At 37.7% G+C, this 14,668-nt stretch overlaps 2 protein-coding genes across 2 annotated transcripts; both read left to right on the forward strand.

Annotated features, from left to right (window-relative positions):
- Nucleotides 1-3,486: 3,486 nt before the first annotated feature.
- LOC116264946 (uncharacterized) lies at nucleotides 3,487-4,060 on the forward strand. The gene has a single exon (XM_031645416.2). It carries the CDS (start codon nucleotides 3,536-3,538, stop codon nucleotides 3,740-3,742), a length of 207 nt encoding a protein of 68 aa, XP_031501276.1. The 5' UTR covers nucleotides 3,487-3,535; the 3' UTR covers nucleotides 3,743-4,060.
- Nucleotides 4,061-9,668: 5,608 nt separating this feature from the next.
- LOC116264852 (uncharacterized) lies at nucleotides 9,669-10,182 on the forward strand. The gene has a single exon (XM_031645282.2). The coding sequence runs from the start codon at nucleotides 9,703-9,705 to the stop codon at nucleotides 9,907-9,909; it is 207 nt and encodes a 68-aa protein (XP_031501142.1). The 5' UTR covers nucleotides 9,669-9,702; the 3' UTR covers nucleotides 9,910-10,182.
- The last annotated feature ends 4,486 nt before the right edge of the window (nucleotides 10,183-14,668 follow it).

Consider the following 14,668-nt stretch of genomic DNA (forward strand, 5'->3'; position numbering starts at 1 on the left):
GGTTCCAGTTCTTGTAGAACTGAGGACTGAGAATGGGACCAACGGCACTGCCACTCGTTTCATGTGTCCAGGAAGGCTTCTTATCTGTGGCGAACCAACCACACAATCTTGATCTCCAAAAATGGTCGAAACAGCCATTTGTAGTCGAGAAAGTGAAAGCCTTGCACAGTGGGATGTCTAGCATGAAACGGTTCTTGCAGCAACGAAAAAATAGAAAATGAAAAGAAATGGGTCCATCTTGTGGCGGTTCTTATGCTATTAATAGGTATCATTATAATAACCATGTTATGTGGATGCCCCAATAATAATGTGAGTGTATCCACGTCAAAATGGAGGAGAAGAAAAAAAAGACCGCATCCTCCAATGGTCACCTAAAAAGTCTCTCCTTTACTTTACCCTGTACACCAAAAACAATTAATTTTACCCTGCAAAAATCTACCCTGCCATCAAATAGAGCTTCTTTATGGAAGAAGAGAGTTTTTTTCCTTTTTTTTTTCCAAAATTCTTTTTCATGGTAAATTTACTACGTTAAATTCTTCCCTGCAATCAAACAGGAAATAGGGCCTAAAGGAAAAATCTGGTATAATGGCTAATCCCTCGAAATCAGTTGCTATTCCTTTTAGTGTTGGGTAGATGCAGCTTCAAGATATCTTCATGATTGTTGGATTTACCTGCAAGTACCTGGGATTACCACTTTTCCAGGGTAATATAAAACATGAATGTTGTGATGATCTTGTTGCTAAAGTGGATAAAAAAGTTGGCTTCTTGGAACATTTCTGTTCCTTCTTTCACATGTCGTTTATGCTTATTAAAGCACGTAATCAGCATGACTTTAAGATTTTGGTGATTTTCAGATTCCTAGCAGTGTTATTCATCCCGTCAGCTCTTCTATGGCAGATCTAGTTGCTTGGAATTCTTTATTTATGCAGGCCAACAGACGAAGGGAGTGCAGATTTAATTAATGTCTGAGCTGAACAGAGCCTATCCAGCTCAATTGTCTCCTGGAGTTTTTCAGTCTAATGGTCAGTGGGCCAAGTTCATTAGAAGTAAATAGTTTCAGTTTCATAGTTTTTGAACTATTAAACATTTTGGATGTGCAAAATGATTTGGTGCTGGAAAAGCATGGCAGATAAAGTGTCATGGTTGGTTGGATATGGAAGTACCAGATTTTGGCAAGATAAATGGTCTAGTGTCAGCCTGTACCTAAAGTTCCAAGCCGAAGACTGAAAATTTTGTTGACACTTTTCATTGGTCTGTTGCAGATGTACTTAAATCTGATCTAATTCTTAGTCCAGACATCAATTTTTTTTTTTATGCAGAAACAATGTTGAGCGCCGACTGTTGTCTGATAGGGAAGATGTCCTAAGGGTGATGGGCAGCAAAGCTCAGAGTTTGAAGATATCTGATACATGGCAGATGACGCGAAATGGCTTGTTCACATGGACTCCTGTGTGGACATTAACCAATCCTAGACAGAAACCAAAAGTTGGGTTCTCTCTCGCCAATCGTTGTTTCATCTGTAAAAGAGAGGCTAAATCTGTGGATCACATCCTTTTTAACTGCAGATTGGCTGTTAAGAATGTGGAACTTGATGATTGGGAAATTCAAACAACGCCGTCGTCCACGCACTACAGTGAAGCAAGAGATTCAAGTTTGGTTTGAATGGAAACCAGGCAGAGATTGGCCTATCAAATCCTTCTATGGATGTTTGGTATAGGCTTAAAGTGTGGGTTGTTATTCAATTTACTGCTCTTTTGCTTCTTGTATTGATGTTGCTTAAGTCTTGCAAGTTGATGTCCGATTACACCTCTTCCTTATTCTCTGTTATTTCTTTATTAATTCTTAATTTTAATGATCCTTTGGCAATAAAAACTTGGAGGACGCTTCTCCAGCAGGATGTGTGTCGGAAGTTGTATAATTTGATATTCGTTATGGTCCAAAAATTGCAGATCCACTCATGGATTGATTTAACTATTTGCGCCCCATGTAAATGAGATTAATTTGAAAAATCTACATACGAATTTTCAATTTTTTTTTTAGATGGTTGAATCATTTCTTTTATCTTGATCAATCAAACTCGGCGCAATCAAGTATATATAAAGGTAAACCGATGATCCATCCGAATTGCACATTTATATATAGAGATCAATGATGCGGTCAATTTTTTAAAAGTTTTCCAACACCTACCCCTCTAGTGGTTGTAGCTGCTTTTTGTTATCATCTTAGAAACTTTCCTGCATCCACTAAAAATTTTTCTGCAACACCCACACAGGCCTCTCTCTGCCTCTTTCTTTCTTTCTCTCTTTCTCCCTCTCTCTCTCTCTCTCACACACACACACATTAAATACTTAATTACCCACAGTTCAGATGCATTTAGAAGCCAAATTTATTTAGAATTTGGGATGATCTCGGTGATTCAGAGACCTCCCACAATGAGTTCAGGATTGCCATCAGTAATAAAAAATTACTGGATCCAGTGATCACTAGGGTCCTATTAGAAAATATTATTATCCTAGTTCTCTAGTGGATGAAAAACATTAGTTTGTTGCTAAGGGTGTGTTTGTTTCACCGAAGATCTGAAATCCATGGTGATCTGTGATCATCAAGATGAATTAAGGTCGGACACCTCCCCATCTGGCCTTAAATCCACAGTTTTTTACATGTAACATGGATTTAAGATCCACGTTACAAACAAACTGAGGATCATGCAATGCACACTGGACGAAAGGTCCTAATTGATTTTCAGATTAGTAACGATACAGTTCTCCCTATGAGACATTGTGGTCCTTGTGATGTTTCACTTTACAAGGTAACCACTAGGTGTCCTTGTCCCAATATTAGCGTGGTACTTCGACTGGCCAACCCAGATCAGTCTTTCTGCTGCATGTGGTTGGTAACATCCAGCTTTAACATTTAAACATGGAGTCTCCATCCAAGTTCCATGTGAATCCAATATTCAGATTCTGAAATTTACGTCCATTAATCGAAAAAGAACCTGCAATTAAGGAGGTTGGTGGTGGTACCGCAATTTCAACTTCCATTTGTCCAACTTGCTCTTCTTTAGCGTACAGTGCACCGCCTTTTGAAAATGACTTGCAGGACTATGTCAATGTTATATCCTGCAAGTGATCATGTTCCAAGGGTAAAGCTTTCTGTAACATTTAAAGTGTCAGAAAAATTAAGAAAGAAAAAAACTAGGATGAACTTTCCTACACGCGTTCCTGAGTTGAGTCTTATCATGTCAAGATTGCCAATTTGAAAGCACATGAGATAGTGATAGAAGAGGACATGTACACATGGACAACTTGCAGTACAGTTTTTGAAGCATTCAACTTGGGGACACCTTAAGCCAACCCAGAACTGGTCATGTGGAGGGAACCTTCTCATCCATTTCCAAGATGAAACATCACATCTTATTTAGTCCATTTTGCTGCACAAAGAATGTGGGCTTCCTCTCCAACACTATATAAGAGAGAATGAACCAACGACTCCAAAAATAAACCCAAGGGAGACAGAGATCCGAGAGAAAGAGAGAATGGTGTTCTTCTGCTTCTTGGTGGACCAGAGGAGGACATTGGAGAGCAGCAAGCCAGCCGCAGGGCTCTGCTCGAGATGCAATGCCGGTGCGCGGGTGGCCAACATGAAAACTTCCACCAGATTTTGCAGTGTTCCCTTTTATTCAAGGAACTGGAAAGCCATCGTCTGCTCCTTTTGTGGCACCATCCTTAAGTCCTATGCTTAAGCCGCCATGATCATCACCACCATCACCTGCCACCATTTCTTCCTGCATGTTAGTGATCAAAATGTTGGCGCTGCATTTGTAGGCAGTGCCTTTGCTTAAGCAGTGTTAATGGTGGGATTTGGCAGCTCACACAGGCCATATGTCAGTGTGATCCAGAATTTGAGATGTATAGGTTGTTACTGTCGATGAAGAAATAAAGGCGTTCTTGTAAAACTGCTAGAATGCCTATTGTCAATGCCTTGGAACCATGAACACCCTTCTGTCTTAGCTTGTAGATGTTGATAATTGAAAGAACTACTATTTGTTTCCATTTTCAAATATATATGCTTTCTTTATTTTCACTTATATCTATCATTTTGAATAGCTAACTGGTGTGGAGTAAACCTTTGGCTTGACTGCATCCCCGCGTATCTCTGTCTGTCTCTCTCTGATGAGCCCTTCAAAGGCCATTCCGGTTCACGGAGATGCTCTATTGCTCTTTAAGAGGAAGTAATTCCTGGGGAAGTCCAGACCACCATTCTTAATTGATAATAACAGTACATATTCTGGGAAAGTGGTGGTTACAGAGTAACAGGTCGGGACTTGACCTTACGACTTCATTTGTTTAATTCAGTTCATTTTTTTTATTTCTTGTGACATTGATAACTATTAACTTCTACATTTTCGTGTAAACAATAAATTTTAGTTAACCAAAACTAGAAAAGGATTAGTTTGGATATATTTATTCCTTTTTTCGTTTTAATGGATGGCATTCTAGAATATGGTTATAATATCATGTATGTTACTCAAACCCCATAGCCGATTGATTCAGCAGCAGCGTGTATATAGGTGCAAACGTAGATCAAGTTGAAGGCTATTGAACTTCATTAGTTTTGTGAGCTTCTTGCATCACCGGATTCTAGACCATGCATGGGGAATCTCCAAGTTCTCTTAAATGTGTCAAACTTGCAGATTTAGGAGGTGCACATCACTGCACAACCTTTTATACTCGTCTATTAATTTGTTTGTAGAAAGTCATAATTTGGGAGAAGGGAAAATAATTTCTCAAAAGAAATGCAACAGAGAGAGGAAACTTCAGGAAAATGGAAAAAGCTTCAAGTTAGTTGCATAAATGTGGCACATTAATTTCCAATGTAACTTTTAACCAAATTCCTGGGAAAAAGCTTCAAGGCAATATTGCTAGCTTCATGTATGACTACAATTCATATTGTTGCAAGTATTACAGTGGTCACTAGTGACTGTTCAGATCCTGAAGAAGATGAAGTTAAAGAGATAAAGTAGATGAAGAACAAGCTTTACAGCACTTTTCTAACTATAAAAAAAGATAGATTCACCGACATGTTGAAAAAATGAACGTCAATGAAAGTGTATTTTTACCGACGTCCAGGTCAACATGTAGTTGAAAGCTTACTTTTACCAATGCCATATGTCGAACGTCATTGAAAACAGCCTCCATCGACGCATACTGCTATAATGTCATTAAAATTTAGCTTTTATCAACGGCCAGTTTGAGAACATCGGTGATGATTTAACTTTTACCGCTAGGTGCTCAATGTCGCGTCGATGAAAGTGTTTCTCAGTGAATAATTACCGATGTCCATTGACTTCATTGGTATAACTCAACTTTTACCGATGCGTACCACTATAATGTCGTTAACATTCAGTTTTTACCGACAGACCAGTCTGAAAACATCAATGAAGATTTAACTTTTACCGACATGTGCTCATGCTCACGTCGGTGAACGCATTTCTCAGCAAATAATTATCGGCATCCATAGGCTTCGTCAGTATAACTCCAACTTCATTGACACAGTTAGCTGGACGTCAGTAATAATTTTTTACCAACGTGATATGCGTCGATAAAAAGTTGGTGGACGTTTTTACTGACACATGCTCATCATCTTTTAACATCTAACACAACAAGGTAGGTTTCCGCATTCTTAATGCTAAGTTTTTTTTTCTATTTGTGAATGATTTTAGGTTATAACATGAATTTAGGGTACGTGTCTGAATTTTTTCGGTGAGATTTAATCGGTTTTCAGTACTGTTTGGCCATGAACATTTGTTTAGCTTAGTACTTTCAATTTAATATATTAATTACAAGAAATATCTGCACAAACACCAAACCCCCAAGTTTTGTCTTGGCCAGATTCGGGTGTCAATTCAAGAGCATCGGCAGGAGCAAGATGGATGGAGGCAAGGGTAAGAAGGGCTCTTCTAGAATCTCTCTCCAGCAATTCATCACTACCACGATGTCCTTGATCGACATGGAAAAGGTTCTTCTTCTTCCGCGTGCTTTTCCTTGTTGCTAACTATTTGTGCTGATTACGATGCCTGTTGGATGCTCATATTGTGATTCTTTCTACAAACCTTTGAATCTTACTTGGTGCCTTCACTAGTAGACTTGCCTTGTTGCTTGTACATTTTTGTTTGTTTTCTTAGAATTTCTCTTCTGCTATTCATTGATTGACTGTAGAGTAGGCTTACAATGATTCTATCTTCGGGGCAATTAATTTTTTGAGATTTCGAAGCATCAAACATCCTTCTAGATAGCAACTTCAATGCAAAGCTCTCTGATTTTGGCTTAGCAAGGGAGGGACTTGCTGAAGGCTTTAGTCATATTTCTACCTATGTATGTCTTTAATTGCTTTCTGAACAAACAAATGACTATAGTTATTTCAATTTGTGAATATGGTATTTGGGTTGTTCCACAATTTGTTGCTTGCATTACTTTTAGAAGAAATAGTTGGAGACTTCAATGGCTTTTGGTTGCCTATCATCTTCATATTTTTCGCGTCATAATGTACCGAAGACTTGATGGGCAGTAATGGTGGTATCCTTTGCTTTTCTTTATAGGTGATGATTGTTATTTTTTCTTCTTTTTTTCTGCTTCTTTTTTGTCACGAATATTGTCAGCATATCGTTTATGCTTATTACGAAAAATTTTATTGTCATTTGTTTGTTCAGAAAGCAATTAAAGACATACATAGGTAGAAATATGACTAAAGCCTTCAGCAAGTCCCTCCCTTGCTGGGACTATAGTTATTTCAATTTGTGAATATGGTATTTGGGTTGTTCCACAATTTGTTTCTTGCATTACTTTTAGAAGAAATAGTTGGAGACTTCAATGGCTTTTGGTTGCCTATCATCTTCATATTTTTCGCGTCATAATGTACCGAAGACTTGATGGGCAGTAATGGTGGTATCCTTTGCTTTTCTTTATAGGTGATGATTGTTATTTTTTCTTCTTTTTTTCTGCTTCTTTTTTGTCACGAATATTGTCAGCATATCGTTTATGCTTATTACGAAAAATTTTATGATCAAATGCCATACTAATCACCCAAACGAAGAAAACTTTGGCACCTGTAAACTTCAGATGTCACATATGCATGCATGACAGATATATTTACAGACATATTTATAGTTGAACTTAGTGTAGCTGTTTGTTTTGATACATTCAACATGTAAGCAGATTAACATGTACATCTAGTTCCGACTTTCAGAACTAATTATGTCATTTGTGCATTAGGTAAAAAAAATTAACAAATTTTCGCCGACGCTTGAAATTGCACAGATAATAGTTTTACCAGCGTCCGCACCTAATGTTGATAATAGATTTACCGATGCCTAAAACATGTCGGGGACGTCGGTAATAATCAATTTTATCTACGCAACGAACACGTTAGTGTAGGTAATCTGTACCGATGTTTAAGACGGTTTGTCAGTGAAAGTTTTCATTGACCCCAACTTCAACAGCAACCTTATATGGCATCGGTAAAAGTTTTACCAATGCATGCCTATATTTTACCGATGTTTTCTGGCCAACGGTAAACCCTTGTTTTTTTGTAGTGTCTCCAAGTTCTTCCTCTTCAGAGGACTTCGCCTCAACGTTTTGGTAGAACATAAAGAGCCTACAGGCAGGGTTTATATATATATATATATATATATATATATATATAATCAAGAAATCCTCCCACCTCTCACAACATACTGCTAGCATCAAAACAGTATATTTACTTACATCTTCTCAATGCATTGCATGAAACAACTGTGATTGGACAGAGTTCAAGATCATCTGAATATATATATATTCTAAAAGGATTGCAGAAGTGCATAAGCTCGTATATAGATTCGAAATAAACAACTTTCAGATAAATCACCATCGGTCTCCAACATGGTCGCTGCCACTATTTGCTGGCCCGGAGTACTTCTTCCACATGTGGTTACATGTGCTTCTTTGTGGGCCAAAACTTTCTGGCTAGTTAACTTCCAGCTACCGCTCTCTAGAACTGCGTAGAAACCACCATTAAGAAACAAGAAAGCAGAAAGCAAAGTTAATTTATTAACGCTGTGGCTCTTGGCTCAGTCGATCGATCAGTTCATGGTTGGCATGCATATGTGGCTATAGTCGCTTGCTTTTTCTTTTTTCAGGATAAGGTTTTTGGATTTTTTTTTTCTCTAGTCTGCATGAAAATTTTTGTCCAATCTGCAGGTCATCTTTTTTGTAGATCTTGTACTCAAATAAACTGAATTGTTAGGTCACACTTGTTCACAGTTAATATGTTTGAAGTATAATTCCCATTTCACTGCTTAATGTATATAATTCTTCCTTTTTTCATTTTTTAGCTTCTGAAATCTATATTCATATTTGCTACTCACATATATACCCATGTTTCTGCATAAGTAGTACGTACGTACCATAAATGTGGCAAATGTTTTACACAGGAGACATCAAATTAAAAAAGATCAGTCTGGAAGACATGAAGTCACATATCTTCCATGTCCAAAATGCATCTTTCCACATAGTTTTTAGTGACACAAAATTTTAAAAATGACCATCCAACCACATAGGTAGCCGGTGGTTATATATATATATATATATATATATATAAATGCCTCATTTACTAGCACATTCCCCTACTCCATATAACTTTGGAAAAATAAGAGTTATTTTTCCAAAGGCCAGTCAATATATATGGATCTATAAATTTTGGATCGACCTTAACCAGCCGGCCGGCCCGCAAGTTGAGTGGAGAAGAAACCACGCAATCGGCTATCCTTTCACCAATTAATCGCTTCTCATGGGCCGGTAAAGGCCACCGGCCGGCCACCAAAAAGCGACAACGACTCCCTGAAGGCTTCACACTCATAATAAGTGTGCATGTTCCAAGTTTTATTGGAGCTTTCTGGCATCCTTCAAGTTCCATAACTACAAAAACACATTTGAAAGCCGCTTGAAGAATTCGTTCATCTCATTTACCGTGCATGATGCATGATTAGATCACATGAACAACTTAGTCTAGACTCACAACCAAAGGTGGTTATATATGCACCACCTACTATATAAAAAATTATGCACCAGAGTACATAATGATCTGAATAACCTTAAGTCCTTAAAATGGCAGTCGCGGGCGACATGCGATAAAAGTAGGTAGTGAAAAAGTTATTTTTTTTTTTAAAAGAACATTTCTTTTTGAAAAATCTCTTAAATACTCTACTCTTTGTGCATATCTATTGCCTACACCCATCACTTTCCGAACATGGTTATATGCACCATCATGGTGCATGATTTTTCATGCACCAGTATCATTAATGACTAAAACACGTTTAGTTCACAATAAAAAAGATTATAAAGACAAAATTAAAAATAAAAAAATAATAAAAGACATTTCTCTTTTCCAACATGTCCGCCCCTCCTTTACTGCACATGGTACCCACGGGCACGTCGTCACTTTCCTTCCACCATCCAGGATTCGATCCATCGTGTCTATTTTAGACGCGTCAATCGATGCCATTTTCCGGCACCAACTTGGAAATTATTTCACAACTTGCCTGAAATAAAGTTCCCGTTGATGCATTTCATGGGAAGGCGGCTCCTATATAAGAGAGAGTGGAGTGAGAGGTCTGCAGTAGCAAACCCACAAGTAGAATCAACATTTGGAGAGAGACAGGAAGAGAGAATGGTGTTCTTCTGCTTCTTGGTGGATCAGAGGAGAACAACGGAGAGCACCAAGCCGGCGGCCGGGATCTGCTCAAGGTGCAACGCCGGTGCGCGGGTTGCGGAGATGAAGACCTCCACCCGCTTCTGCGCTGTTCCCTTCTATTCTCGCAGCTGGAAGGCTATTATATGCTCCTTCTGCGGCACCATCCTCAAGTCCTATGCCTAAACTATGATGGCATCATTTCTTTCTTGTAAGTTGTAAATAATATCAGCCATCTCAGTGGCCACATAAGGTGGATGGTAGCTTTGCTTAAGCCCCAATGGTGATAGTGGGATGAACTTGACTGAGATGCTTTACGTTCCGTAAGTTAAGCATGTAAAAAGCCTCCCCTTAAAGCCGCCGGAACTAGCCGATTTAAAGGCATGTATAGCCTGCCGCGTTGGCTCTGTGGATGCAAACAATTCAACAACAAACCTACATGTGATTTCAACTCTGAACAAATTACCAAGACAATATTTCTTTGCGTTTCCTTCACTACAGTTGCTTTATCTTTCTTCATCAAAGATTGAGCCACCATAAGTGAAAAGGGCGAGTTCTATGAAGCTACACTTCAATTGCATCTAACAAGGGGGTAATTGTTGTTCTGTTTCTTATTATTAATCCACAGTTTCAACTTTCAACAGTAAAAGAGTTACTTCCAAAAGAATGTCAAAGTCATCTTTACTTTTGTAGGTGAGCATAAACTTGACAACCCGCTTCTCAAAAAAGAAGCTGAAGGTCTCTCCTATTCCTCCTACTTTTGGGGAATCCGAAACTATGCCAGAAACTTAGGTGGGGTACGACAAACTCTTACTTGAGTGTTGTGGTCTCAAAAGAGTAGCACCCATGAAAGTCAAAACGACGGCGTTCTACAACCTACCAAGCAGCTAAGTTATGCCTCTTGAAACCGAGTCTTCTTTACTTCAAGCAATCTTCAAGCAATGAAATATGAGTTGCATGGGAGAAACTTGACCTAACAAAACCAATAGATGTAAGAAAGGTACTTAATTCCAACTATCAAACTTTATAAGAAAGATACTTAATCCGAACTATCAAACTTTGGGCTCTTGTTTAAGCACATATGAGGCTTTATGTAACCAGCATAGGGACCAAGAAAGGCCGCAGATTTGTCCTCTTTCTTTTGAATCAGGTCTAATTTGTGTCACTTCTTTTTAACTCAACTACATATAATCGATGGTGGCGAAGGGAGGTTCTCGGATGAACCGGCCTATCGATGAACAAAAAGTATACGCCAAAAAGAGAAGAGCTAATGCATGAATATTATGTGCTTGACTCGGCTATCCTCGGCTGCACTCATATGAACCCGCCAACTAATAACTAACTTGTCTAAAATATAGAAAAGAAGTTACATAGAGCTGCGCAACAAATGATCACAATAGCCGATCGCCGCTTAATTAACTTTTGAAAGACATCAAACAGCCATACAAATTGGCATCAGGTGGGGTAGCCGACCGGTACACTGTACCCTACCTGACTCGGGTCTGACAAAAAGACACCCGGTTTGCCCGATAACTAATCGGGCCAGCTCGAGTGGGCCCGACTAAGCTCAATTGGATAAGATTTTTTAATATTAATTTTATTGTTTTTTATATATAATTATAATATTTTATTACGATTCATTATATTTATATATTATTTTATATTAAAAATCAATGTTTTTTTAATTTTAATATGGCTGGGCCTGAGCTCCGGTTTTGGGTGTTAGGCCTGCCCAAACCAAACTCCTTATGGCCCCCAGCCTACATACAAACAATCAGTCTGGAAACAAATATTTTCAAATGAGTAAATTTAAAATTTTCCCTTTCAGATTTTCTTTTGATTTCTTAAGGAATATTTTTTAAGTTTGAAGGGGTAAACTTGTAGTATATTTGTTTGTTTTTAATTTTTGTCCTCTAGGAGTGGCTTTTAGTGAATTTTCTGACAAAGTTAAGGTCTTATTTGATGTCTTCCAAAAGCTGTGTGGTCTTTCCTGAAATATATTTTGCATTAATGCATAAACATATGCTTGAACTTCGTATCATACTCCATGACCCTGACAAAGTGACAATTTAACTGTATCTAGCCAAGAGCTTTAGATTGAGCTTAGCTCAGCTTTCTCTCTCTCTCTCTCTCTCTCTCTCTCTCTCTCTCTCTCTCTCTATATATATATATATATATATATATATATATATATATATATATATATATATATATATATATATATATAATACGAGAAGCCAATTTCGTTCACCTGCTCTGGAAAATCTCTATCATGTGTGACCCACCTCTGATCCGTAACCATTTTGCAAGTCGATAGGGAGATGAAGCCACATCCTTCCACCAAGCATTATTCTTGTGGCTATAAATCCGACCGGCCATTGAGAAGGACTATTGATACTTCAATATTCTCATAACATGCATCAAGTAAGTGTGCATGTTCCCAAGTGCAATGCTTTTATCGTCAGGAGATTTTGAAAAGCCTTTTAAGAGATTAATTCCGCCGTGTTGCGAAATTGGACGTTGAATGAGACAAGCACATGCACAGCTTGGTGTGTAGCTCTCGAACGTAACATGGCTGCCTTTATAATAAAGATCGAATGTATTTCCCACCAACTTGAAAGCTGTTGCATGTGTCACTTGAAACAACGCTAGCCGTTCATCATTTTCATGGAGCCCACACCTCCAACTTTACCTACCCATCCAAAAATTCATGTGTAACCAGCAATATGAAAGAGACATGTTCTGGGAGGGGCCAATGAATGTTTAGCAACCACGAGAATTGAATTGGCGACGCTTAATACCTCAATGCCAGCCCAACCAAACTAAGTTGCGCAGCTCAATCAAACAACAGACAGAACAAACTATACATTATGCAAATACTGGATAGAAGATACAGAATAGACAAAACATAAATCAAACATCAGACAGAACAGACAGGACCGACAAGACAGACAACAAGGAAAACGATTACCAGACAGTTTCTAAAACCATCAAACAACGGACACAAAATACCAATGACAAGACAGACAAGACCCCTGTGGTAGACAGAACGTCCTGTCTGTTCTATTTAGAGGAACAGTTGTCAAACGACCTCTTAGGGTAAATGCTTGCATTCGGTGTAACAAATTAAAGAGAGGTTAGATTAGTCATATTCCAGTGGGTAAAGACGTTTAGGCTATGATTTTTAGAGGGAGAGGGTTGAAAAAATATTGTATTTTCACATAACATTTTCTGTTAAGATTTAGAGTGAAACTTTATTATTTTAACTGCATTGAGGAAGGTAAGTAAAGCAATCTATGCCAATTAAATTTTTAAAACGGTGATTTTTTACTTTTGAGAAAATTTAGTGCATGTTTGATTTTAGAGATGTTTATTTATCATAGGTTAGTCCTAGAAAATGTACTAGAATTTTAGTTGGTCGCTTTCAATTTGATCAAAATACCCCATGGGCTGCATCTTTTGTACTTGGAGACCAAAGCTACCCAAGATCTTTATGAGTACAATCAATCTAAATGAATTTTGTCTGATTACGGATGTCCACAGACTGGATTCATATTGGATCTCTGACCGAACTGTTTCCAACAAAAAAATTATACATGGCAAAAAATTAACATGTAATTAAGACATTGAATTGTATTTGAATTTAAACCAGATTAGAATTCAATCGTAGATCAATATCATACATCCAATAATATCATGTTGTCATATTTGGATGTGTATTTAGAAGTCACACTTGAACGCAATTTGGATTGAGAATTTGAAAGTCGGATTTGGAACTTATTCCAATTGTGAATTAGAAGTCAAATTTTGATATGGTATAGACTTTTCTTTATTGGCATCCAAATCTGAATATGCAAACAAAAATCACATCCGGCCAAACGGATTAGAATTCAAGTAATGTAGATAAAAATCATATCTCCATTAATATTACGCAGTTCATATTTGACTGTCATGTAGTTGAACTAGAACAAGATTTGGATTGCGAATTTGAATATTGAATTCGGAATAGACTCGGATTGTGAATGCAGAAGTTCAATTTTGATATGGTCTAGACTTTGCCTGATTGGCATTCAAATCCGAATATGCAAAAAAACGTATAAATTGGATTTCCTTTGCTCCTTCCCTGGCGCTTTCAATCTCCATCAACTTCCTAATTTTGGACAAGTTAATCCCACAAGGCCAAGCACATGATACACCAAATTAAATACTTTTCCTTTTACTTGATTTCCAGCAAGTTGCTTCCTCTTGTGTCCAACTTCTCCATAACCAGTTATTGCTCAAGTTTTTCAAACGTTTTGAACTCCCTCACCCCAAAAAGTTGATCATGCTTATCATGCCATGTTCAAGTTATCTTTTCCCTTTCTGTGTATGTACTTCTCTTGTTTGTCTCTTCCATGGTGCCGACATAGGCAAACAACATATCCTATATGAAAAAATAATAATAAGAATCAATATGTATGTGCATATACGGGCGATTACTACAGAAAAAATGGTTTTTACTAATGCGAGAAAAACGTCAGTAAAACCTTTGCTGATGCTATCGTATGAACATCAGTGAAAGTAGTCTCTTAGATACTTTTAATGACATTTTTGCTCCATGTAACTAAAACAAATTGACTTTTACTTACACGAAAGGTTAAGTGGCACTGAGAGACAAAGAGCATACATTCAAAGAAAAGATCGTCAATTTCTTGTAGATTCTAATAAGTACATCCTCTTAGTGGAATGGAGAACTCTTCCTTCATTAATTCCTATATTTGTTTCCATATGGTTATATATCATCAAAAGATGCCTGTGCATGCATGTTTCTTCTGATCTGCAGTAGGTAAAAGCGTCCCCAAGTCCTAGAACATAAATTACACTCACCAACCACGGAGTTATGTCTGCCCGTCCAGCTACCTTCAAGTTATGAGGCTAAATTTCTATTGGATTTCAAGTATAATTT

The sequence above is a fragment of the Nymphaea colorata genome, chromosome 11, assembly GCF_008831285.2.
Source record: "Nymphaea colorata isolate Beijing-Zhang1983 chromosome 11, ASM883128v2, whole genome shotgun sequence".
NCBI classification, from domain to species: domain Eukaryota; kingdom Viridiplantae; phylum Streptophyta; class Magnoliopsida; order Nymphaeales; family Nymphaeaceae; genus Nymphaea; species Nymphaea colorata.